The sequence below is a fragment of the Phyllostomus discolor genome, chromosome 1 (assembly GCF_004126475.2).
Source record: "Phyllostomus discolor isolate MPI-MPIP mPhyDis1 chromosome 1, mPhyDis1.pri.v3, whole genome shotgun sequence".
Lineage (NCBI taxonomy): Eukaryota > Metazoa > Chordata > Mammalia > Chiroptera > Phyllostomidae > Phyllostomus > Phyllostomus discolor.
In genome coordinates, this window is record NC_040903.2 from 133,231,332 (window position 1) to 133,257,957 (window position 26,626).

Genomic DNA, 26,626 nt, shown 5'->3' on the forward strand with positions numbered 1-26,626 from the left:
TTCTAGTTATATTTTGTTTTTAAATTGGTTGTTGTCTTTCTTTTGGTTGTGCAAGGAAGGAAAGTGTCTACCTACACCTCCATCTTGGTTGGAAGTCCCCAAAATGAACTGATTCTAAATATACTGCTTGTCTTTCTGGAATTGTATACTTCTGTTTATTTTGGCTGTGTCAAACCCTCATTTTGAAAAAACATATGAAAGGGTAAATTGTCAGTTTATTGAATCAAAGGAAAGATTAACCACCTAAATCTGAGATGGTAAGGTGCATCTAACTCTGAGGAAGAATAGAAAAGAGAGAACTCATTACCTCTAGTAGTACCCTTGCCATTTCTCTTCTCTCTTCTCTTCTTTCTTGTAAGCTTTTTTAAATCTTCTGTCACTGCATACTGACCCACTCCATGTGATAGGAAATATGTGTGCCAACAGCACCAAAATTTTATATTTTATAGATTCTGTGATGGGGTAGGAACTGATTTTAACTTTCTAGATTCCAGATTTTAAAATCTTAGAAAATGTTTTGTTGTCTCAGCAAAAGGTGCCCACTCATTGTCCACTAACTCTAGCCAGGGTCTTGTGGGAGTTTGACAGCTCTACCAGTAGTTATACGGAAGAAGAGGGGTGTGTGGGAAGAATGAAGTTCTTAGGAGAATTGGGCTGGTGAATGGACAGGCAGGCAGTCTTATGAATGCCCACAATATCTCAAAACTTGTTTATGGCATGGGATGACCAAATGAATGCCACAGTGAGCAAATTTTCTAATCTTGAGCTGCTTTAGGGAATAGAGATTTAAATATTGGTGGTATATATGTGCTTTTAGACATTCTTGGTTAATAAAACCTCCCCCTGATTGTCTAAGAGTTGCAGAAGTGCCATAGATATAATTCCAACAATGCGCGCATTTTCTCTCCCTCCCTTCCTCCTGTACCCTTGTGACCTCCTTTTACTTGTGACTGCATTTATTTAACAACTTGAGATATATTTCACATACCATAAAACTTACCCATTTAAAATGTACAGTTCAGTGGTTTTTAGTATATTCATGGAATTGCACAACCATCACTACAAATTAGTTTTAGAACATTTTCTATATCCCCACAAGAAAGCCCATTCCGATTAGCAGCCACTGCCCTTTGTGCTCATCTCCTACTCTCCCCACACCCCACCCCCAAGTTCCTGAAGTTCCTGGCAACCCCTCGTCTACTTTATGTCTCTATAGATTTGCTTATTCTGATTTTTCATACAAATGGAATCATATGTGGCTTTTTACATCTGGTTTCTTTCACTTAATGCTTTCAAAGTTTTTCCATACTGTAGCATGTTATCAGTACTTCGTTTCTTTTCCTTTTTTTTTTTTTTTTTTTTTTGCTAAATAATATTATATTGTATAAATATACCACATTTTATTTTATTTATTTTTAATCCTCACCCAAGGATATGTTTGTTGATTTTAGAGATAGAAAAAGGAGGAGAGAGAGAAAGATCAATGTGAGAGATAAACATCTATCAGTTACCTCCCTGTGCTCTCCGACAGGGGATCTAGCTCGCAACCTAGTCTTGTGCCTTGACTGGTATGCAGACCTACAGCCTTTTGGTGTACAGAATGATGCTCCAACCAACTGAGCCACCTGGCCAGGGCTGGCTATGTAACATTTTATTCCAGTTGAAAATTGGCACAGTAAAATGGGGTTGAGGAATATTTCAGTTATGGTGAATGAATCTGAAACTGTAGCATATAAAGCCCAGATAGAGTGGGCAGAGGCAAGGGAAGTCCAAATAGGGGTAATAGAATTAGTGAATAGGAAGCTTTCCAGAGATCAAAAATCACAACAAAAGTTACAATGAGAATGAAAGAAACTATGATCAGGAAAATTTCAGAATTTAAAATATTGGAGGCTTTGAAAAACTATAAGGCCTAATCTGTATAATGAAGTATTATATCAGAATTTGATTTTCTAAGCAGTAACTTTAGTTAATGATATAATTGCCAAGAATCTTGATAAATTGACCTTTAAAATAGTTTTATATTATTTTAAATTATAGCCAACCTTTGCTTAAATTAGATGTTACAGATTCTCTTTTGTATAAAGTTGGTTACATCAATCAGCCATAGTTTCTATAAAAGAAAAATCGTTTTCAGTGCACAATAGATTGTTTTGAAGTGTTTGATTGTAAAATATGAAGTGATTTGCACTTTTAATGTATAATTTTCTTTCAGGTTACAGTGTAGGATTTTGGAAGTCCTCCCTCCATCACATCAAAATGGTTTTGCTAATGGACATGTCAGCAGTGTAGATGGAGAAACTATTATTATCAGTGATAGTGATGATTCAGAAACACAAAACAGTTCCTTTCAAAATGGGTAAGTGATTTTTATTAATTTTTAAAGTATGTATCAGATTGGCTAATCATATTCCGTTGAAACAATTTTTTCTTTAGTCCCTTCCTAAAGAAAGGGACTTTCTTCTAGTCATATTGTGGTGTACTATTTAGCTCAACAATGTGGTTCCACAACACAATTAGGGTTTGTAAAACTGAAACTTATCTAGTTAATTCTAGGTAGCAGTTTAAGAGCAATTGAAGCTCATCTCATTCAATAACACATGTTCCACTTTTGTTTACTTGGGGAAATTAATTCTGTACTTTATCAGACTTACTTACTTTATGGTACATATGGTAAAGAAACTGTACCCTTCTGAAATTCAGTCAGTTAACAACCTGCATCAGCTAAGTGCAGATGGAGAAAAAGCACAGGAACATCTAGACTGGTGCTTCCTGCAGGTAAATTTAAAATCTCAGCTAGCCTTCAACTGATGAGCCTGTTTACATGTTTTAACTCAGCTCCCTCCTTTGTTCTCCACAGCCACCATCTAATTCTTCACTGTTTCATTCTGTTCCCTCTCTGCCTTTGAAGAATCTCCAACTTAAAAATGCTTTCTCCAGTCTGTCTTGTGTCTTTCTTTTACCTCCCTATTTTCAGTAAATAGTACCACAGTCAAATAAGAAGCCTGAGACTACTCTTTCTTTTTTTAATTTATTGATTTGAGAGAGAGAAGGGGGGGGGGAGGAAGAGAGAGAAGAACATCAGCTTGTTGTTCCACTTATTTATGCATTCATTGGCTGATTCCTGTATGTGCCCAGACCAGGGATCGAACCTACATCATTGGTGTATCAGGTCAATGTATAACGAGCTGAGCTACCCAACAAGAGTTCTGCTCCTGAAATACTACTTAGTAACTATCAAATTCTGCCTTTCAGAACCTTGTAATTCAAGTTCCCTTTTTTCTGACTTTACCTATTGTATCTATAGCTAGCATTTCAGCATTTACTGTGTCCTGGCACTATGCTAAGTGCTTGCTTTACCTGTTTGTCAGTTCTGGAAGAATATTGTTACTTTTACTTAACAAGAACTTGAGCCTTAGAAAGGTTTATTGGCTTTGCATGAGGTTATCTAGCCAGTACATTGGCTGACAAAAAGAAATGATTTTGGGGTGAATGAATGAAGCATGATATGGTTCGATATACTAAGTCTTTCGATATACCTCACTATTTTTTCTTGAGTTACCACTATTCAGAAAAAGAAATTAATAGGTCACTTGTCTGTATCTCTTATTGGATATGTAGTTAAGCATGCAGAATTAGTGGGTATTGTGGTAGCTAGTGCACATCCTTTAGCAGCTCTGAGAGTAGTTTTACTTGGGAAGTAGTTTATCTGGGGTTTTTTTGGACTTTGGCAAAGATTGTAACCCTTCCAGTTACATATTAGATGTGTTTTGAACAGTTAAATACAGACTTTGTACATATTTTTTAAATGTTTAAATATGGTAAGCATGTGTTTATAAAGTGTTTCGTAAAATAACTTACCATTTGTGGTTATTTTGTAGTGACTTTTAATATACTCTTCTGATTTTGGTGCTTTGGGGTGAGGAATGTCTAGATTTTTAGGTTCAGCACTCTATTATTCAGCATGTTAATGTCCTTCTTTTTAGATTTTAATATGAGCTATCTGCATATTTTGTGGCTAATTTGTTAATTTGGGTACAAAGCAAATTAATTCAGAATCTCAATTAGTGCATGAATGTTTTGCCTGTTATATGTAACATTTAGAAGAATATTTCTATTTGTAGATCCCACTTGTGCCACTTAGAAGAAGCTCATCACAAAGTGTAATTGTCTTTGGCCAGAGGAGTAATTAGTAATACTTTCCTGCCTATGTAGTCTGTGCCTTCTCCTTTGAATATAGGTACTTGGAATAGACCCTTGATACAAAAAAAATTGAATAAGCTAGGCTATTACTTTATTCATAGATATATTTAAGCTGTTTATGGTTCTCAGAGAATCTGAGCTTTAACTGTACATCAAAACCATAATATGTCTGGTTGTTTATATTGCTACTGTGGTATCCAGAGATATCAGGAAGAGTAAAACATAGTCATCTTTGGATCTTTGCTCTGTTATTTCTATTAATTCCCTAATTTAAGTGATTTGCTTCTGGGTTGTCCCAGAACAAAACATAGCCTGGATTTTCTTATGCTTGAGTAGGTAGGTTGAAGGGAAAGGAACAATTCTTGATCAGGCGTTTTCCACGAGTTAAACTGTGTAACAGCCTCCACATGTTGTTTGTTTATTCTTCACACCCATTCTATAAGGGTAGATGTTCATATTCTTACATTGTCGAGGAGAAACAGAAGTTCCAAGTTAGAAAATTTGCCCAGTATCACATAGTTGATAATATCTGCAAGATATACTAAAGTAGCATATTTGGAATTGTAGGTCCTCAAAATGATCACCAGCATTTTATGGAAGAGAGTGTGAGGCAGAGGCAGAGAGAGAGAGAGAGAGAGAGAGGGAGGGAGAGAAACGTGTATAACATCATTTGCTATTTTAACCATTTTAAGTGTACAGTTTAGTGGCATTAATTACATTCACAGTGTTGTACAACTATCACTGCTATTTTCAAAACTTTTTCATCTCTCTAAACAGCCACTGGACCCATTAAGTAATAATTTCCCATTTACTTGTTCCCTCACCTCCTACTAACCTCTAATCTGGTTTCTCCTTGAATTTACCTATTCTAGATATTTCATATAAATGGAGTCATAATATTTGTCCTTTTGTGTCTGGCTTATTCCACGTAGTATAATTTTTCAAGGCATATTCATATTGTAGCATGTTGAAATTTATAACAGAATGAATGAAGGAAGGAAGTGAATGTACCCTCAGGTGAAAAAGTAAGAAGTTGGTGGGGGTTTTAAATGTGTAGCTTCTCTGCCAGTTCTTTTTTTTTTTTTTAGATTCTATTTATTTATCTTTAGAAAGGGGGGAAGGGAAGGAGAAAGAGAGGGAAAGAAACATCTATCAGCTGCCTCTCACTCGCCCCCAACAGGGGACCTGACCTGCAACCCAGGCACGTGCTGTGACCAGGAATCAAAACAACTTTTCTGCCCTGGCTGGTGTAACACAGTGGATTGATCATGAGCCTGTGAACCAAAAGGTCACCGGTTAGATTCCCAGTCAGGGCACATGCCTGGGTTGTGGGCCTGGTCCCCAGTTGTGGACACATGAGAGGCAGCCACACATTGATGTTTCTCTCCCTCTCTTTCTCCTTCCCTTTCCCTCTCTCTAAATAAATAAATAAAATCTTTAAAAGAAAACTGCAACTTTTCGGTTTACAGGCCTACAGGCAATCCACTGAGCCACACCAGCCAGGGCAGCCAATTCTTAAAACAGGGTAAATTACATTGTCTCTACTTTTGCTCTCAGATTACAAAGCTACAAAGAAGAAATTTTTTTAAGATGAATCTATTTTTTTAAAGATTTTATTTATTTTTTATTTTTATTTTTTAGAGAGGGAAGGGAGGGAGAAAGGGAGAAAGAGAGAAACATCAATATGTGGTTGCTGGGGGTCATAGCCTGCAACCCAGGCATGTACCCTGACAGGGAGTCGAACCTGCAACATTTTGGTTCGCAGCCCATGCTCAATTTACTGAGCTACACCAGCCAGGGCTTCAAAGAAGAAATTTTAAAAGCAAATATAAGAACTCTTTTTTTTTTACCTAATTTTACAAATTCTACCTAAACTGGGTACTCTGCTTATTATTCTCCAGTTATTTTCTTCACCCAAAGAAAATATATCAAATGAGTAATTAGCGTACCTACCTGACATAAAATAGTGCTTTGTATTTTTTTGGCTAACAGAATGGTGAGGGGTATCAGTAACATATAAAATCCTAGCTAAAATAAATACACATTAGATTGTATTATAGTACTCATATGTTCTTAGAAACTGGATTTCCATTTAAAATCTCACATTTCCACAAGAATAATTAACTGATTTGTGTCTTTGCTCTTTTTAGGAAGAAAAGAGATGCAATTGATCCCTTATTGTTCAAATACAAGGTGCAACCCACTGAAAAAGAATTGTACGAGTGTGCCATTGTTAAAGCCACACACATCAGGTAAAATTCAGTGTCTTCTCTGCTGGTTTAAAGTCATATAATTATGTTAGGTTAAGATTTGATGTAGAACAAATGGGTAGCGTTGCAAGTGGTCACTTCTTTTTTGAAAATGAATGGGCATTAATATGCTCATAGACTGATAAAGTGTACCCTGATAGATTCTATGAGCCCTTTATTTATTAGAAACTATCCCCAAATAGTCTTCACATCTAAGAAATTATGAAGGATCCTATTTATGGTAGAAGTGCTGCTCATGAGGGGACCCAGTTTTCAAAGCTGAGAAATCTGATGGTGCTTAGAAATGTGTCAGTCATATATATAATATTTTATTCATTAGACACAAACGTCTGATCAGTCTCTTCTCATTCCTTAAGAAAGTTAAATAATAAAGTTGAGTTTCTTTAAAAATTCATCTTTGAGACATAATCAAAAGAGAAAAGTAGTGAGTGGTTTACATTTTTGAAAATCAGCACTATGCATAATACATTGTGGGACAGTCCCCATTGCTGCCCATTGAGGTTAGGCTCCTAGACGCCCGAGAGTGAGTCGACGTCGCCAGCCAGCTGTCAACTTGCCGCGTAGAAGTCGGTGTTGTATTTCTTTTGATGTAAAATATTTTCACTTATTCTCTCATCTCTGTTGCCCCATATTATATTCATATGTTCAAAGAAAAGTGATAATATTGGGAGGACCTCTACTTAAAAACGTTATAGCTTATTTACCCATAGAAGCTTTTAATGTGGCCTTTTCTTAAAAGAAATACATTGAATTTAAGTTAAAAAATTACTTTCCAGAAATACTTGTGAGTTGTTTATTGTTTTTGTTTTGTTATAGTGGTGTTTATTACTGTTATTGTTACTCGATTTGAATTTGGGAGCAAGAGATGATCAAAAATAGTATATTCTTGGGACCATAAGAATTCTTTATCCTCTTTAATTTTAGCACCATGAACTTTTGGCTGCCATGTGAAATTTAAATACAAAATATTTAAGAATTTTATAAAAATCCATGTTCAACACTGTTCACAATATCAGTTTGAATCTTGGTTTACATAGTGTTATGTGATATCTGGTAGGCTGCTGATTCTAATTTTTTAAAGAATTTTAATGTTGATAATTTGTAGGAATGATCTTCTAATTTTACAAGATTTGGTTTATTTTTTATAGTATATTTTTCTTGAGGAATATTTGATTTCTAAGTGGCTCCTAAGCAATAAATGCATAGACAGTCATTTTTTATCCTCACCAGAGGATATAGCCATTGATTCCAGACAGAGGAAGGGGAAAGAGAGACAGAGAAACACAGATGGTTGCCTCCTGAACACACCCCAGCTGTGGACAGAACCTGCAGCCTAACCATATGCCCTGACTGGAAATGGAACTCAAAGCCTTTTGGTTTACTGGATGATGCTCCAACCAGCTGAGCCACATTGGCCAGAGCACATATACTATTTTTTTAATATTTTATTTATTCATTTTTAGAAAGGGAAGGGAGGAGAAAGAGAGAGAGAGAAAGAAACATCAATGTGCGGTTGCTGGGGGCTGTGGTCTGCAACCCAGGCATGTACCCTGACTGGGAATCAAACCTGTGACACTTTGGTTTACAGCCCACGCTCAATCCACTGAGCTACGCCAGCCAGGGCTTGCACATATACTATTTTTAATGGACTTTTATAATAGATCCAATCAAGTTGATCTTATTCTATATAAATACTTCTGTATAAAGTTTCTTGTTACTTCTACATAAATAGTATTAGAAAGTGAAATGTCCTTTTCCTAGGCTTGAAATTGAGGTTTTATAGATTTACAGAGATTATGGAAATCAGATTGAATTCTTTGATACTAACTTTCCTCTTTCTTCTTTTTCCTCTTTAGCCGGAGAAAACACCTATTTTCTCGTGAGAAACTAAAGCTTTTTCTAAAGCAACACTGTGAACCACAAGATGGAATCATTAAAGTTAAGGTAATTAGAACAGTAAAATTATTTGCTAGGAAGAAGAAAAAGAAGAGAAATAGTGGTGATATAAAGCTATAACATTGCATAAATATTATATCAGAGTTGGTTAAAAATAGCTCTCTTTTTATCTAGAGCCAATTTTTAGTAATTTTCTTTCTGTTTATTGGATTAAATACTGTTTTTGCAATTGCTAGAATTTCTAGGTGGTACAGGTGCTACCACTTTTTTTTTCCTGGTAAAAAAATTAGCCAGGTGAGAATAGATGGTAAACTTGACAAAAGAAAAGTTGTGAAGTGAGGCAACTATAATTTTTTTAAGTGTAGTTCTGTCTCACAAAAACAAATAAAAAGAACAATGCTAAAACAGATCCCAGTAGATAGGAGAACAACATATAAAAAGGACATCAGAGGTCAATACCAAGCAGGTAGATTATCTTTTACTCACAACCATTAAAAGAAGGGAAAAATCAAGTTTAGAAACTTTGCATTATACACTGAGTAAAAAGTTAAATGGTAAAACTAATTCTTTAAAATGAAAAACATTTAACTCACATTGGGAGAAATGCCAAACCTAAGTAAAAAAGCAATAGAATGGGTAAGAGATTGTATACATGTGTCAGCAATTAGCTATTGTGTGCTTAAGATTGATTCATGTCTTATATGTAAATGTTCATCAATAGAAATGAAAACAAATGAATTAGTTTACTCTGTGTGAAAAGTAGCATTTTAAATCTCTAAAGACCAGAATAGACTGTTTATTAAATAAAAGTGGGATATTTGGTTAACTATTTGGAAAACTAAAATTAAATCTAACTCAAAAATGAAATGAAACAAATCTTATGTTTTATGCATGCTGAAGTACTTTGAAAGAGCAATAGAAAAGGATAACAATGATGAGATTGATTTGACAGTATAAACATATGTAGGTTTAAAATGTCATAAATAGATTTCAAGTGCCAGAGGAAAAATACCTTCAGTGAATATAATGAGGAGCTCAAATCAATTAGAAAAACACAAGCACTCCAATAAAAAATAGACTAGACGTGATTAAAATTCATAGCAGATGAAATATAAAAATTTGAAAATAAAAGACAGAATTATCTGAAAAATAATTTTTAAGTCTGAACATATTTGGGTATTTGTCTTGAGAGGAGAATGCTTAATTATGCTTTATCTATAAGCATTGAATATCATATAGTTTTGTAAAATGATGCTTACAAGAAGTTAACAATGTTTTTTAATCCTCACGTGAGGATATGCTTATTGATTTTAGAGAGAGGGGAAGGGAGAGAGAAAAAAGGAAACATTGATTTGTTGTTTCATGTATTTATGTATTCATTGGTTGATTCTTGTATGTGCACTGACCAGGGATCAAACCTGCAACCTTGGCATATTGAGACAATGCTCTAACCAACCGATCTATCTGGCCAAGGCTAACAATTTTGCTACTTGTCTTAAGTGACTAGAACAGTGCCTGGAACTTGGCAATCAGTGAATATATGTATGAATACTTGTGTATGTATTGTAAATAGCCAGTTGGCCAATTCCTCTAATTTACAAAGGTCTCTTACACATCAATGAACAAAACAACTCAGTTGGAAAAAGTGGTGAAGGACATCAGCAGTTACTCACCAAGGAAAATAAATAGTCAGTAAACATGGAAGGAAGTTCACTTTAATAAATAAATGAAAATTAAGATGACAGTCAACATTCTACCCTTAGAGTATAATGAGAGATTGTTAATGGGTATCTGATGCAAGTGTGCATGTGTACACACACACTCACACACCTGCCCTCCCCAGAGCAACAGAGTTTGATACCCTGTGAGGTGGGTATAGACTTGTTAGGAGTACTTTTGCAAGTACACAAAGATGTAGGTATTTATGTTTGTTGTGATACATGTGTGTAAATAAGAAACCTTAGTAATTAATTTATGCAAGCCTATTTTGACCTTTTTGAGTTTATATATTTGAAAAGAAAACCACTCATGCTTTATATTCATACTTAAAAGACAATTCTGTATATTTGGTGGTTATTTATATGGGATAGGCAACCATCTTAATGGAAGTTATGTAAAATTTTAATAAAATCTTGATTTATTATAGCCAGAACTAATTGAATTTTAGATATTAAAACCTATGTATGCTTTACCCAAAATGGAAATATATAGAAAATCGAATTCCTGATAGAAGTAGTCCTGTTTTAATAATTTAAAATTGTGTATCATTTTCTTACACATTTCTGAAAGATATTTCTGTAAATGCCACATGTTTTCTTCAAGAGAAAGAATGATGATTTTGATAGTTAGAAAAAATTAATCTTCAGAATTGCTAGTCAAAAATAAAAAATCTACAGTTGGATATGAATAAAAGGTGAACAAATTCTGAATACAAAGTAAACAGACAGAAAACTCTTTTGGATTTAGCAGTTATTCTAGAACCACACCACTTCTATAAAGGTGAGGTTGATTGGCCCTGGCTGGTGTGGTTCAGTGGATTGAGGACTGGCTTGTGAACCAAAGGGTCACCCGTTGGATTCCAGGCAAGCCACATGCTGGATTGCAGACCAGGTCTCCAGTAGGGGGTGTGTGAGAGGCAACCACACACTGATGTTTCTCTCCCTCTCTTTCTCCCTCCCTTCCCCTCTCTAAAAATAAATTAATTAAATATTTTTTAAATTAAAATTTAATTTTTTAAAAATTAGGTTGATTGCTCTGAATTGAAATTCTGAGTTGAACCTTTATAGAAATTTATAAGTATTTCTGCTTTTACCCAGATCAGCTTTAAAATTTGATACATAAAAATATTTGTTATCACCCCAAACTGGTAGTGGGAAGGACCTAATGTTCAGTGGTTAGGAAATGGTTAAGAAAAATTTATTGGTTAATACAATGGATTTTAATGTTAAATATATAGATTATTTATTTACACAGAAAATCTCATAAAAAATAATCAAAACAACTAAAAAGGGATTCTTGTATAAATGTAATTTTGAAATAATTTTAGAATTCAAGAAATTGTTGAAACATTCTTGAGTATTTTATTTCAGTTTGTGGATTTCTTACTGGTAAAGCTGATTATATAGTTTTTAAAAGGATCAAGTAAACTAAAATATATAACACTACATAACAGCACAGAAATTCTAATGTTTTAGACCTGGCTTAATATGTTAATCATAGAACATGTTAGAGCCAATCAATTACGCTTTACTAATGTGTCATCATTGTACCCTGTATCTTTTTTTGATAAAGGCGTCATCTCTTTCAACATATAAAATAGCAGACCAAGATTTTTCTTATTTTTTTCCTGATGATCCACCCACTTTTATCTTCAGTCCTACTAACAGGCGAAGAGGGAGACCTCCCAAACGAGTATCTATCAGTCAGGTAAGTAGAGAATGGATAAAAACTGCCTTATAGCTCTTAATAAAACTCTTCAAAGTTAAGAGTAGTGTTTGGCATTCCCCACCTCCATAGCCTGTAGGAAGGAACACATTCCTTCACACACAAAAATGTGTGTCCTGTATAGTGACAACTGTTGAGCAGTGAGGCTTGTAGAAACTTCGTGTGAATTAGACACGGCTCTCAGGCCACAGGGATTTTATACCACCATGGAAGCAAGTGTGTAAGCAATTATTAAAATGTAAACCAGGATGAAACCGAGGGAATAAATGATGGTATTGAAACATTAAGCATATACTTAAAATAGGAGGGATAATGAAGCAGGTTAAAGATATTACTTTCACAAGAAATATAGTAAAAATAAACTTTTGGCTTTGTTTAATTGACCACAGAATGTTTCTGATATTTTTTCTCTATCTCTTACATATTTGATGTCTACGCCATCTAGTTGATAAGGACTTTTTTTGTTTTTCTAATGCATATTTTTTAAGTCTCTATAGGTTGCCAGTTGTTTTCAATTTTTTAAGTCTCTATAGGTTGCCAGTTGTTTTCTCCTAGAAGGTTTTTGTACTAATTTGTAGACTGTAGAATTAACTCATATTCCGTGTGTTACTATGATTAAAGTTATTAAAAGTTCAGCTATAAGTCAGGCAGAAAAGGACAAAAACTGTATGATTTTATTCATGTGGAATAAAAGACAAAGTAACAGATGAACTAACGAAACAAAAAGAAAACCTAGATTCAGATACCAGAATGGTAGTTACCAGAATGGGTGGAGGAGGACAGATTGGGGAAAGGGGGTCAGAGAGTCAAACACATAGCAATGGAAGGGAACTAGATTTTGGGCAGTGAAAGTTCAGTTATGACTTAGACTAAAAAACCTCATTTTTGTATAAAGAAAATATAATTGAGGAGGGCTATTAAAATTTTTGTTTTCTATTCTTACTGTAAAAATAAGGCAGACCATCTGTTTGTAAAAGTTGTGGTTCTACAACCTTAGTTTCTTGGTTTGTTTTTTAGGAGGACAGTGTTGCTAGTAAACAGACTATTGCAAGTTATAGGAATAAAGCTACTAAAGAAAGAGACAAACTTTTGAAACAAGAAGAAATTAAGTCACTGGGTAAGTTTAAATATTTTCTCCAAAAACTGTTTAGATACAGAAAAGAATATTTCTTTGGGCCCAAGTGGGAAATGTTTCTACAATGGCATATTTCTGGATTTTTTTAAAAGCATAAATCATTTTTTCTTTGAGGTATCTATTGATTTTTATGATAAATGAAACCCCTGCTTATTAAAACTATTTCAGGGTATAGCATGTATTTTGCTATACCTTAGCATATATAGCATATCCCATGTTAAACTGATCTAATGTTAGATTAAGAACAATTTGGAGTTTCTAGAGCTTGCATACTATTTGGGGCCATTTTGTTTAATTCACACAGCCCTATAAAACATGGCTTTGCAAATTTGATTGTGCCTATGAATCCCTTAGGAACAATATTCATAATGAATATTCTGCCCTGGCCAGTGTGACTCAGTTGGTTGGAGCCAGAAATGAAAGTTTCTGAAATGAAAGTTTGCAGGTTTGGTTCCCAGTTGGGGCATATACCTAGGTTGCTGGTTTCATCCTGGTCCTGGCATTTATGACCCCCCAGTCCAGGTGCTTGCAGGAGGCAACCAGTCGATGCTTCTCTCTCCTTTACTCTCTCCCTTCCTATCTTTCTAAAAGCAATGCAAAAATATCCTCAGGTGAGGATAAAAAAGAAAAGGACCCTGGTTGGGTGACTCAGTTGATTGGAGCCTCATCTAGTGCATCCAAATGTTGCAGGTTTAATTCCCAGGCAGAGCACATACCTGGGTTGCCAATTTGGTCCTTGGTCAGGGCTCGAATGGGAGGCAACTGATCAATGTTTCTCAGATTGATATTTCTCTTTCTCACTCTCCCCTTCCCCCCACCATGCCAAATCAAAAACATATCCTTGGTAAGGATTTTTTTTTAAAATGAAGATTCTAAATTAGTAGGTATGGGTAAGAGAAGAGATTCTGCATTTCTAAGGTAATAACCTAACTGCTGGTCTTTGGACCATGTTTTGAGTAGCAGGGCTTTCAGAGGCAGGTAAATATTTATCCCACTGCAGTATTTGGCCTGAAATCCAGTCAACTTTGTTTTCAGATTTCAATTACCTGCTGGTTCCCTCCAGGAATTTACAACCCCTGTGAATCTCTGCTGATCCCATTTAACCTTAAATTATTTCAGGATTCTTTTGTTGCATTATAAAATGTGTTGTTTTCTGTCTGTGTGCAGTTTTAAATTTGACCTTCTCCACAGCTTTTGAAAAGGCTAAATTAAAAAGAGAAAAAGCAGATGCCCTGGAAGCAAAGAAAAAAGAAAAGGAAGATAAAGAAAAAAAGAAGGAAGAATTAAAGAAAATTGTTGAAGAAGAGAGATTAAAGAAGAAAGAAGAAAAAGAAAGACTTAAAATAGAAAGAGAAAAGGTATTCATTTAAATATACTAGTTATGTTCTCTATATAGAGTAAATAGTACTTTACACATTTAAATTCATGGTTAATTTACCATGAATGAATTTATCAGTAGAATGCTTTTACCATTTTCATTCACATTTATAGTTGTGCACAGAGCACTGATAAACTATTTATTTGATCTCCCTTTTGCTTTGAAAAATTTAATGAATTATTTAAGGTTCAATATATACATACATGCCTTTACACCTCAAAGCTTCTTTTAGAGTGTAATTCTAAAATTTTCTTCATCTTTTAGACTTCCAAATTTAGGGAAGGTGATATGCATAAACCTTTAAAAGTAAAATACATAGTTAGAAAAATACAGTAAAATCTGTGACTAAGAAGAATTATTACAGAGTTATTATTCTCCTTAAAGAATAAGGTATCTGTGATAAAAAGATATTTCAGCAATTCTTTATTATAATCTTTAGTGGTAAATATTTCTTAGAGAATTCTTATCTGTTTTTTTTCCAAAGACAGTCTTTATCATTGGTTTTCTGAGATACTCACCAGTAGCCTCAGATGACCATGTTACTTTACATACAGTGCTTGTTTGCACTGCCTGAATTTCATGAATGACTTCACATAGGCCGTTGCAGTGGGGAGTAGAGGTGTCTAATACACACTCATGCCAGTATAAGAGAACTAAAAGACCACTTGTAATCTAAATGGTAACATTTAAAGATAGCATTGTTAACACTTTGATTAATTATTTCTAATCCTTATTCTGGACCTTAAAAAATACAGCATTTATAATTTTGTATATTTTTTGTTTAACATAAGCATTTTTCCATGTTATTAAATAAACTAAGGTGGAATTTTCAGTGACTGCTTAATAGTTAATCAAATAGATGTAGCTAAGTGCTTTATAATTTTTTACCTGTAAATAATGGTATTCTGTGCAAATTTGTGAATGAATTTCCTGTTTTGGGATTATTTCCCTGAATAAATTTGTAAAGTAGAATACTAGGTCAAGGGGTAAGAACATGTGTAAAACTTTGTATACATGTACGTATTTGTTTACCAAACATGTTGTGCTTATTTACATTCTTAGCAAAAATGAATGAGAATACTCATCCTATTACACGCTATAAAAATTATGTTGACGCCCTGGCTGGCGTAGCTCAGTGGATTGAGCGCGGGCTGGGAACCAAAGTGTCCCAGGTTCGATTCCCAGCCAGGGAACATTCCTGGGTTGCAGGCCAGAACCCCCAGCAACCGCACATTGATGTTTCTCCCTCTCTCTCTCTCTCTCTCTCTCTCTCTCTCTCCTTTCTCTCTCTCTATCTCCCTCCCTTCCCTCTCTAAAAATAAATAAAAATAAAAATCTTAAAAAAAAATAGCCTTCTTAAAAAAATTATGTTGGAGTGGGGGAATGACTTATTTCAGCAGACTACTCAAAGTACATTAATAAGTTCTGTAATCATCTAGTCATTCTATGTTGAAAATTTGATTAAGTGCACATCTGTTTACCTTTGGTATTTCTAAATTTCAAAGAAAGAATATTAACATAGTTAAACATGTATTGGAAAAAATCATAATATATTTTATTTATACTCTTTATTAGAAATGTTTGGGGGTCAGTATTTATCTTGCAGTTTCAAATATCAGAACCAAGAAGTAACAGTTTCAAAAGACTAAGTGAGCAAGAGAAATGGCCTGGGTTAAAAAGAAAGAGACGTTCACCAACTGTATTCTAGTATTGCTTTTACTTACTGCTCCCTCTGTGTGTCTCTAGGCTGTCAGTTGGGTTTAAATGAATCTTGAAAACAATAAATGTTATGCAAATATAAGGGGAGGTTTTATTTTAGGTTCTCTAATAATTTGTTACCTATATTGTTGGGATACTAATTGATTTGAAGTATCCGGAGAGCTGTTTTAGGCAGAGTTAGACTGAAATAATATTTATCCAAGAACTACCATGTGGGACACTTCCTGTCTTTGTAGCAGTTATGTCAGGTAGGCATTGTTTTGATCAGTTCAACACTTGAGCGTGCATCAAAATCACCAGAAAGGCTTCTGAAAACATCAGTTGTTTGGTCCGACACCAGGGTCCCTGATTCAGTAGATCTGGGGGAGGGCTCAAGTATTCGTATTTCTTTTTCACAAGTTCCCAGGTGATGCTGATACTACCTGATAAATTTCTCATAAGAATTTTTTAAAGAATTTATTTATTGATTTTTAGAGAGGGGGGAAGGAAGGGAGAAAGAGAGAGAGAGAAACATCTATTGGCTGCCTCTTGAACACCCCCAACTGGGGACCTGACCTGCAATCCAGGCATGTGTCCTGAATGGGAATCAAACCAGCAACCTTTCAGTTTGCAGGCCTGCGTTCAATCCACTGAGCCACACCAGCCAGCACTCTATTTATAAGAATTTTTATTAACCTTTTGTTTTAGGAACGAGAGAAATTACGTGAAGAAAAGCGAAAATATATGGAACACTTAAAACAGTGGAGTAAACCTAGAGAAGATATGGAATGTGATGATCTTAAGGTATAAGTTTGTTATGTGATGTTTTCACACACCCATATTCGTGAGCTTGTGTGGCTTTGTTGATGAAATCTTTCTTTATAATAGTGGCCTCTTCCTATTTAACCAAGAGGAAATAGCCAGTTAAGTAGATGCATATTTAGACTTTCAAGGTAGCATTCCTAACAAGCTTTAATAATGATTTTTATTCTCCAGAAATAATTGGTCATTTCTGTGATTCTTGATAATCCAATAACCATGGGGGGGGGTGGGGGGCAGGCATGCAATTAGCTTGGTTACTAGGTAAAGATTCTTCCTATCTCCAGAAAATCAAAATATTCAAGCCAAATTCATTCAGCTCTATTTATAAGGAAGTATCTCTAAGTTAGTAAATAGCAGATTAACTGTTCCGTTGAAGATAATTTTGGCACAACTGTCTTGACCCCAGAATCTAGGTTAAAAGTTCCTCTCTGCTAGGAAATGCAGTCAGAAATACATTTGAGCCTAAAGTAATAGTCTTAATTTAATGAAGGAAAAAATCCTTAAGAGACTGTGGTTTAGTAAAGTTGGAATGGAGCCAGGCCATCCATAATTTTAAAAGTTCTGAAAGTGATTATGGTTAACATTCAGAGTGAAAACCATTAGTTTACATAAAATAATTCTTATTAGGTAAAGAGTATATCATAATCTTCCTTTTATAATTTCCTGTATTTGGTTCAAATAGGTACATAAATTGTTTAATCTTACAGGAACTTCCAGAACCAACTCCAGTAAAAACTAGACTACCTCCTGAAATCTTTGGAGATGCTCTGATGGTTTTAGAGTTCCTTAATGCATTCGGAGAACTTTTTGATCTTCAAGATGAATTTCCTGAGGGAGTATCCCTAGGCAAGTACTATTGCTGTGTCGTAGTTCACCCTAAAATGAGTGGCTTAAAAGAACAAATTATTCTCTCTCGAAGTTCTGGGGAGCCATTGGACCTAGCTCTCTAGTCCTCTCTTGGGTCTCATGTGGTTACAGTCAGACAGTGGCTAGAACTGGAGTCATCTGAAGGCTTCCCTGGCTACCTGTTTAGGTTGGCCCCTTCACACAGATGCCTGGTGCCTTGGCGCCCCTCCACACAGTGTCCTCCTTCATCAGGGCAGCCTACGCTTCTTACGTAGCAGGAAACAGAAACTGCCAGCTTTCTTAAAAACTGGGCCTGGAACTGACAGGCGTTGGTTCTGCCATATTCCATTGGTGAGTCCTGCTGAGATTCAAGGGGGTAAAAGAACACTCCACTTCTTGAAAGTAGCCTGGTAGATAAGTGCAGGGAGGGAAGGAATTGGCATCAGGTGTATTTGGAGATAAGCTGATGCCTGCCTTTAATTTGGGATCCTTTTCTGCCTCTGTATATACTTTTACTTTGTATAAATATTTTTGAGAGCTAACTTAGTATGAGGAGAACGTTGGATCAAGTTTTGGATCTTTAGCTGCCAAATAGTAAAATAATTTCTTAAGATCCAAGACCCTCAGAGACAGAATTATAATGCCACTTTTATTTTAATAAGAGTCTATTCTTCAGGAGGGCTTTTACATTCCCTCAAATTCTCTTTATGAGGTAGCTAAGGTATGAGTCATTGTGCCTTACAGATCCCGAGGGTCTAAACAATGCTGATTAGGTAAGATGAGTTAGATAAGAAACATTGATGACTTTGATGCCATGTTAGGATTACATCTACTGCTGCTAATTATTTCTCCTATGCACTGTTTGTACAAGTAATGTCCCACATAGCTTTTAAGAACATGGGGAAACAGTAACAAATCTTTACATTGTTATTCAAATTAGAATAAAATGGTAATTAGAATAAAATTGTAATTTTAAAGATATGCCTTCATTTGCACCTCAAATTTCAACATAGATGAAATTTGATGAAATATTACATTGATCTACTGAGTCTAATTTGGCTTTCTTGAATGCAATGATTTTGGGTTATGATGGTATTGGAATTTATTGTAATCGTTATAACTGTTTTTTTTATTTTGCCTTAGATTATACTTTACTTTGATAAATGGTCACTTAAGAAAATAGTTAAACGGGCTATCATTGATTGAAATGTTTATTATTCCATTGGAGTTGTTTTCTTCAGTACATGAACAGAACTTTAAATTCATTTTAAACATTTTATTCACAGAAATGTTAGAGGAAGCTCTTGTAGGAAATGACAGTGAAGGCCCACTATGTGAATTGCTTTTTTTCTTCCTGACTGCCATCTTCCAGGCAATAGCTGAAGAAGAAGAGGAAGTAGCCAAAGACCAAATAACTGATGCTGACACCAAAGGTCAGAATTCATATTATTGTTGATTGATAGTTGCTTTGTAGTAACACTCATTTTTGAAGGCTATTTAAACATTAACTTGGCTTTTATGGTTATAAAATATAGTTGTTCAAATTACCAAATTCTTGAGTCATATGCTAGGAACATATTATCAGTTGTTTTATAAAAACTTTGTTTTAATGTATCCTGTTTCTGATGACCTTAAAAATATTTCCTCCCCAGCCTGTCTTGATTTTTATTCCTTTAGAATTCTTCCATGATGTAGTAGCATTACAGATTTCATTGATTAGTATCTGTAATTCCAAGAGATTCTGCTAAGTAACATTGACTTTTTTTCCTCCACCTAAGGAAATACTTTAATTATTGTTTTTAATACTTTAAATTGAAAATACTACTGCTGGTTTCATTTTACATATGACAGTTCTTAAATCAGAGTTAAGTAAAATTTAATTTTTTATTTCACTATTTAGTTTGAACTAGAAATTTTGCTCTTTAAATTCTATGTACTTAAAGATATCTAGAGTCAGTGTGTCGTACATATTAATGTAGGAATAATTTTATTAAGAGATTGATTTGGCTTCCTAAATAATACTCTCAGTGAACTTGGTTACCTATGAGATTTAGGATCAGAAGCTTTATTCAACAATACTTTAGTGTATTCCATAAAAAAATTCACAATAAGAAATAACTATTGGGAGACATCTTAATAACAGAATCTTGGTACAAAAAGGTAGGATATTCCTCCATTCAAATACTATTATTGGCCTTAGATAATTTGAGCCCACTTTCCTTTATGCCTGGTCCTTAGAGCAGCAGGATAATGATGAGTGTGCCTCCAGTGTTAATTGCCTTTTGATTTTACAGCCTGAGTTCAAGCAAAATATATTCTCTAGCTTGAGTGCTAAGCACCATAGATCCCTTATCAAGGCCATTTTAGCAGTATGGTCCTTGTTGTCATCACAGATAACTTAATCAGTTAAATGAGACCCAACTAAATGGAAGACAGAAGGGTAAATCTGTTTTTAAAACATCTGAAGATTATCTAAGAGGATAAGTACCAGCACTACAGATTGATTATCTGAGACAGACAATTAGCACATATTCATTCTTGTAGCTATTAGGTTGTCTTAATAACCAATACCATCACAGTGTTATCAACAAAGTTCTGACCTTCATGCAAGACCTAAAACTATTTAACGCAGGACTTGGAGCAGATGAATGTTGTAGTTTTGGAAGTCCTAGTGACAACAAGTGGGTGACAAGAAAACTGTTGGAAAATCAGCTAGTGTAAAGGGAAATATATGTGACTGTTGGCATTTTTATTGTCATTATGCTTTGTATTCATGACTTGTTTGATCTGTAATTTTTATAGCTCTTCTCCTTTACAGAACTGTCTATAAATATACATGTAAGGTTACTGTATAACTATTGGCTGTTAAATAAAGGTTTTAATTCTCCTTTTAAAAATTTAGATGTTAGGGGAAAAAAACAAACTTTAGAATTTTTCACCTTTCTTTCACTTTCCTATTATTACCGACCACGTCTTACATCGTGATTTCAGTCTGCACGAGGGCCCTAGGTTGTTCCCCAAGGGTCTCTCATGCGTCCTCCCATCTCGGTAACAGAAGCGCTTTCCCACAGTTTTCCTGAAGCAATTCAATAGTCAACGAGATTGAATAGTCTCTTGCTTCCTCTGTAGCTGGCCTTAATAATAAAATGTTTTCTAGAAAGAGAGAAATTGGGCAGAAAACTATGGACTTATCTTAGTGATGAGAAAACTGAGGTTTGGTGAAATTATTTACAGAAGATCACATAGCTAATAAGTGATATATGACACTATATATGCATTATTTCATTTAACCCTCATATCACCCTTGAGAAGTAGATATGATTATTCTCTGCTTTTTACATATAAAGAAATTTAAACTTAAGGAGTTTAATGAACTTGCCCAAAAACACGCAGCCAGTATGAAAGCGATAAGATACAAACTCAGGCAGTCTGGTCTAAAGTCTTATAATAGCAATTGAGTTGACAATTTGAATATTTGTTTACCTAGCATTGTCCATAAAATTATATGTTTTCAAGAAGATCTAATTTCTGTGGCCTTTGATCTCTCTGTTGTTATAACAAATCTGGGAAATTTTCAGCAACAGTTTTTAAACTCTTACATTAAAAATACCTGTTCCTCACTTTAGTCTTACATTTAAACTTACAAGCCCTTCAAAGCATAGGAATATCCCCCCCATATAGAATAATCTTGTATATTTGCTGAGATCTCATTGTTTGGTATTGGAATTTTATATTCATAATTCTAGATTACTATGGTGATAGAAGTATCTTTTAGATAGTTGTAACACATACGGTTCAACTACATATTGTCTTGGTATGGTGTACCCAAGTGACCGTCCCTAAGCAAATCCTAGAGTGGCATTTACAGTTCCTGGAGAGAGCATAGATAAATTGAGTGAAGTAATACATATTTTAACATGTTAGTTTAACACAATTAAAAGAAAACTAATCTTGTTGGTTGCCTGTTTCCTAAGGCTTTTATATAGCCTTTGTCCTAGGGAATTATAACTTACTATAGAGAAACAGATTGAACGTGCGATTGCTGTGAAGGAGGAGTGCCAGCACACTTCTGCAGCTCTGCGCCCATGACTCTCAGTAATTTTAGAGTGCCAGTTAATTTTAAGTTTGTTTGGTTTTATATGTAAAATGGATATTGAGGAAGTTTTATGTCTAGTATTTCCCTGGTGAGGAGGAATATGTCTGTGGACTAGATTCATGGCCTGGTAGGAATAACTTCTGCATATATGTAAAATTTAGATAATTTCTTCTGTGTGCTACTGTTTATGCCTTAAGTGCCATGAAACTGTCAATGATTGTAATCAGACAGGATACCAGAGCTGTCTTTTTCCTTTAGTAAAGGACAGTAGTTCTGTTCTTTAAGATTCATTTTGTGAGCTAGTGAACTTTGGGAAGGAAGTCATATAGTAGGAGATTAATGAACCACAGAACCAGTTTAGACTAGTGATTTTCCAAAGTTTAATCCATGCAGTTCAAGTTGTACAGGGATTCTGTACCCCATTTTAACAAGGGCATCTTTTATCTCTTTTATATTGGCTTCTAAGAAATATTTGAAGAATTTTAAATCTGCTGATCTAGACTCATCCATTTAAGAAAAATGAAGCCAACTAAGTGACTACATAACATGGAACTAGGGGCTGGCAGAGCTAAGACCAGAATACACATTATTTGACTTTTAGCCTGAAGCTGTGTCCACTATACTATGATATTACAGAAGGATTTTTTGTAAGCTTAAAGTTTCTCATAGTTGACACTTCTAATTTTTTTGTCATCTATATTATAATTAGAAATAAGTGTATATATACTAATGCTTTAAATACATTTGTTCTTGTAGATTTCTCTTTAGTTCTATTTATAGGCTAAGCAGTTTTCAAGGCTAGAGTAATTTACTTAGAAAATACAGGAAAATCTTCCTATTGTTTCTTGGATCGGAAAGTTTTCAAAATGAAAACAAATGTATAGGATAAATCAATGGTTAAGTGACAAAAGTGCTGTCTTTGTTCTTTTAGCTCTTTTTCTGCGCTTGTTTTCTGATGATTACAACCTATACTTTGTTAAGATTCAATCTTAAAATATTTGTAAAAGAGTGAATATCTTCAAGTGGATTCTGATTTTCAAAGTAGACTTTTCCGAAGTTATATTGAACAAGGAGATTTGTTTTTAATTTTAAAGTGTATTTTACCATCTTTTGGAAGGTGTATGTGCATCTTGTTGGTAACTTGGACGTTGTCTTCTCTATGTTAAGTAAGGAAAATTTAATGTGTAGTCCATGTCACAGGATTTAAAGTTTTAAGTGGAGACTAGGTAGAATGTAAATGATGCTTGTACCTAGAGTTGGTTCTTTTGAGGTTTGTGAATGTTAAGCTGTTTGCCGTTTCTTTGGTCATTGTAAAAGGGCATTGTTCCCAAATATTCAAGCTTTAATTTGCACTAGAATAAAGTATTTATTTCCTTAAAGATTTAACAGAGGCTTTGGATGAAGATGCAGACCCCACAAAATCTGCACTGTCTGCAGTTGCATCTTTGGCAGCTGCATGGCCGCAGTTGCACCAGGGTATGTGTGGGCTTTTTTTTTTTATTGGCTTTTTATTTTTATTTTATAAAGGTACACTTTACATTGCTGAGGATTTATGGTTTATGTTCTAAATGACTATTTTCATTTCTAACTATAGGCTGCAGTTTGAAAAGCTTGGATCTTGATAGCTGCACTCTTTCTGAAATCCTCAGACTGCACATCTTAGCTTCAGGTGCTGATGTGACATCAGCAAATGCAAAGTACAGATATCAGAAACGAGGAGGATTTGATGCTACAGATGATGCCTGCATGGAGCTTCGTTTAAGCAGCCCCAGTCTAGTGAAGAAACTGTCAAGCACTTCAGTGTATGATTTGACACCAGGTAAACTTGCAAGTTGGAATTTGTATGACCTTTCCATTTCCACCCTGTTATGCCTCTTACATCCAGAAAACTAGGTAGCCAAGGAGAAATTTTAGGTGATGAGCAGTTTTAAAAGAGAAAGAGAGAAAACAGTCTTTTAAAAAAAGACTGTTGGAATACCAGTAGTGACCTACCAGTAGTGACTGCTATTGTTGTTCATGTTAACTTGAATTACTTAAGATTTTCTTTTCTTTTCCATTTGGGTTTTTTACTATTTAGAAAGGTTTTGGTTTGTCTAATGAATCTACTAAGTTTAAAAGAATAAGTGAGAACTAGCTTTCATTCTTATTAATTAGTTTAGAAGATGTTTAAGTTGTAGCTGCTCAATTCTTACAATGGCTTTAATAAGTGTTCAAGGTGTGAGAAACAGTATAAAAGTTAAGATAAAGTCATTTTTCACTTCCTTTTTATGTAAAAAAATTATAATATAAAAATATATAGGATTTAATTTGATATGATTAAGAGAACAGAACTTATAATAGAAGTAGAGACCTTACTTCCTAACACTCATACAGTTTTCAGAATTTATGCCTGTGTTTTTGAGCAGTCGTTTCATAGTCACACTTTACCTATTGTCGTTTTTTTAAAAATCCTATGGTTATAATTTAGTTTTGATTTGAACCTTATATATACATGAGCCTAAAAATTAAAACTTGAAAAATAATTCTTTGTAGTTAGAAATGTTTTATGTCTACTTAACTGTATTTGGTAGTCATTAGTTTTTGAAATGCCTTATATGCCCTAGCTGGTGTGGTTCAGTAGTTGAGTGCCGGCCTGTGAATCAAAGGGTCACTGGTTCGATTCCCACTCAGGGCACATGCCTGGGTTATAGGCCAGGTCCCCAGTAGAGGGTGTGTAAGAGGCAACCACACAGTGATGTTTCTCTTCCTCTCTTTCTCCCTCCCTTTCCCCTCTCTAAAAAATAAATAAATAAAATTTTTATTAAAAAAGAAATGCCTTATATATCACAAAACTGTTAAATTGGACTCAAAGTTGCTTTTTTTCTGAAGACATGCCATTGATATGTATGATCCTAAGAGACTTCCCCTATTCTTTCTTAAGCATTTTCACCTTGAGTCACATATTAAAATTTTTCAAACACAATTCCTTCTTTGTCATTGATAATAAAGAAGTTATTTACCAATTTTTGACAGGAGAAAAAATGAAGATACTTCATGCTCTCTGTGGGAAACTACTGACCTTAGTTTCTACTAGGGATTTTATTGAAGATTATGTTGATATATTACGACAGGCAAAGCAGGAGTTCCGAGAGTTAAAAGCAGAACAACATCGAAAAGAGAGGGAAGAAGCAGCTGCTAGGTAAGAGACAATTGTAGTTAGTTGTGCTAATGAAGATTGTTTATTTATTTGCACCTGGAACCAAATTTCACATTGGGCTGTAATGTGACATTGATTCCCACTGATGTTTGCTGGCTTTACTAAAAGATTATGACTGGATTGCTCCATTATGATTTTATGATAACATTTGGAATACTTTCCATAATTTGATGATTAAAGGCAAGATGCTAAAGTTAAAAATATCAGATAGGCAATAATATGTTATTTTAACTTTCAGAATTCGTAAAAGGAAGGCAGAAAAACTTAAGGAGCAAGAACAAAAAATGAAAGAGAAACAAGAAAAACTGAAGGAAGATGAGCAAAGAAATCCAACTGCAGATACATTTATTGGGTATGGTATGAATTACACTGTTCATCTGACTTTCCATAAGGAGTAAATATCAGCACCTTGACCTCTAAAATGCTTTCAAAATTTTTAGAAAACCCATTTCCTATAGGTACAATAGTTGTGTAGTGAGCCTATGAAAGGTACATAGTATAGATGGTCCTCAAGAATACATGTGTTGCATCTAAAAGTACTTCTAAGGGCCCTGGCTGAGTAGCTCAGTCGTTTGGAGCACTGTCCCAGTGTGCCAGGGTTGTGGGTTTGATCCCCAGTTAGGGCATGTACAGGAGTCAACCAGTGAGTGTATGATTGGGTAGAACAGCAAATCCATGTTTCTCTCTCTTTCTCTCTCTCTCTCTTACTCACTCCCTTCCCCTCTTTCTCTAACAATCAATATAAATAAATAAAAATAAAACTACTTCCAGGGAATCTAAAGCTCATTTTCTCATAGAATTAATGTTATTAATGATAATTTGCCAGAAAACTTTTAATAGTCTATGTTTAACTAGTAATATATTTTTTAGCATTAGGGTAGTGTATCACCCCGTCCACCACCACCATCATCATCATAGTTGTATACTGTGTTTCACACTTATATGTAAAAATACCTTTTAAGTTGGAAGGTCATAGGTCATAAAATTGCCACACCTGTATTTTATAAGACCATCAACAACACTTTAAGAAATTGAATTTGGATGCCTTTGGAAAGTTAATAGATAAGACACCTTGAACATGAGCAACCAAAAGAAAAACAGATAATTGGACTTCATCAAAGTTAAACACTTTTGTGCCTTAAAGAACACTGTCAAGAATGTAAAAAGACGCTTCTTCTCCTGCTTCCAGCCAAGATGGAGGTGTAGGTAGACACAATGAGTCTCCTCGCACAACCAAAATAAGGACAACAAAAATTTAGAAGCAAAAAAACAACCAGTATGCACAGAAAATTGAACTGTATGGAAGTCTGACAACCAAGGAGTTACAGAATAAACATCCATCCAGACTGGCAGGAGGGGTGGAGTCAGGGAGCCAGGTGGAGAAGGGTCCCAGCAAAACCAAAGCAAAAAGCGGTGGTTGGTGGACCCTCAGGTGCCTGAGGGGACCTCAGGGGGCCTGGGGCAGGGGGTGCCCAGTGAGGTGGAGGATTGTGGAAGGGTGCTGGCGCACAAGGTGGCTGGTGGGCCGGGTGGTCCCTCATTCAAGCACAGATAAACCAGGTGAAACTGGGGAGCAAGACAGACGTCCCAACCCAAGGCCCCAGCACAGGGAAATAAAGCCTCAAAACACTGATTGAAAACC

At 34.9% G+C, this 26,626-nt stretch overlaps 1 protein-coding gene across 1 annotated transcript in view; it reads left to right on the top strand.

Moving 5' to 3' along the window:
- Positions 1 to 26,626, top strand: part of BAZ1A (bromodomain adjacent to zinc finger domain 1A) — an 84,678-nt gene that overhangs the window by 29,399 nt on the left and 28,653 nt on the right. Inside the window, 13 exon segments of the mRNA XM_028508285.2 lie at positions 2,216 to 2,359; positions 6,354 to 6,455; positions 8,330 to 8,417; positions 11,661 to 11,795; positions 12,831 to 12,930; positions 14,140 to 14,306; positions 16,733 to 16,828; positions 17,554 to 17,692; positions 18,979 to 19,125; positions 23,169 to 23,264; positions 23,383 to 23,607; positions 24,801 to 24,966; positions 25,223 to 25,336. Of these exon segments, the coding sequence (XP_028364086.1) occupies positions 2,216 to 2,359; positions 6,354 to 6,455; positions 8,330 to 8,417; positions 11,661 to 11,795; positions 12,831 to 12,930; positions 14,140 to 14,306; positions 16,733 to 16,828; positions 17,554 to 17,692; positions 18,979 to 19,125; positions 23,169 to 23,264; positions 23,383 to 23,607; positions 24,801 to 24,966; positions 25,223 to 25,336 (1,719 nt within the window).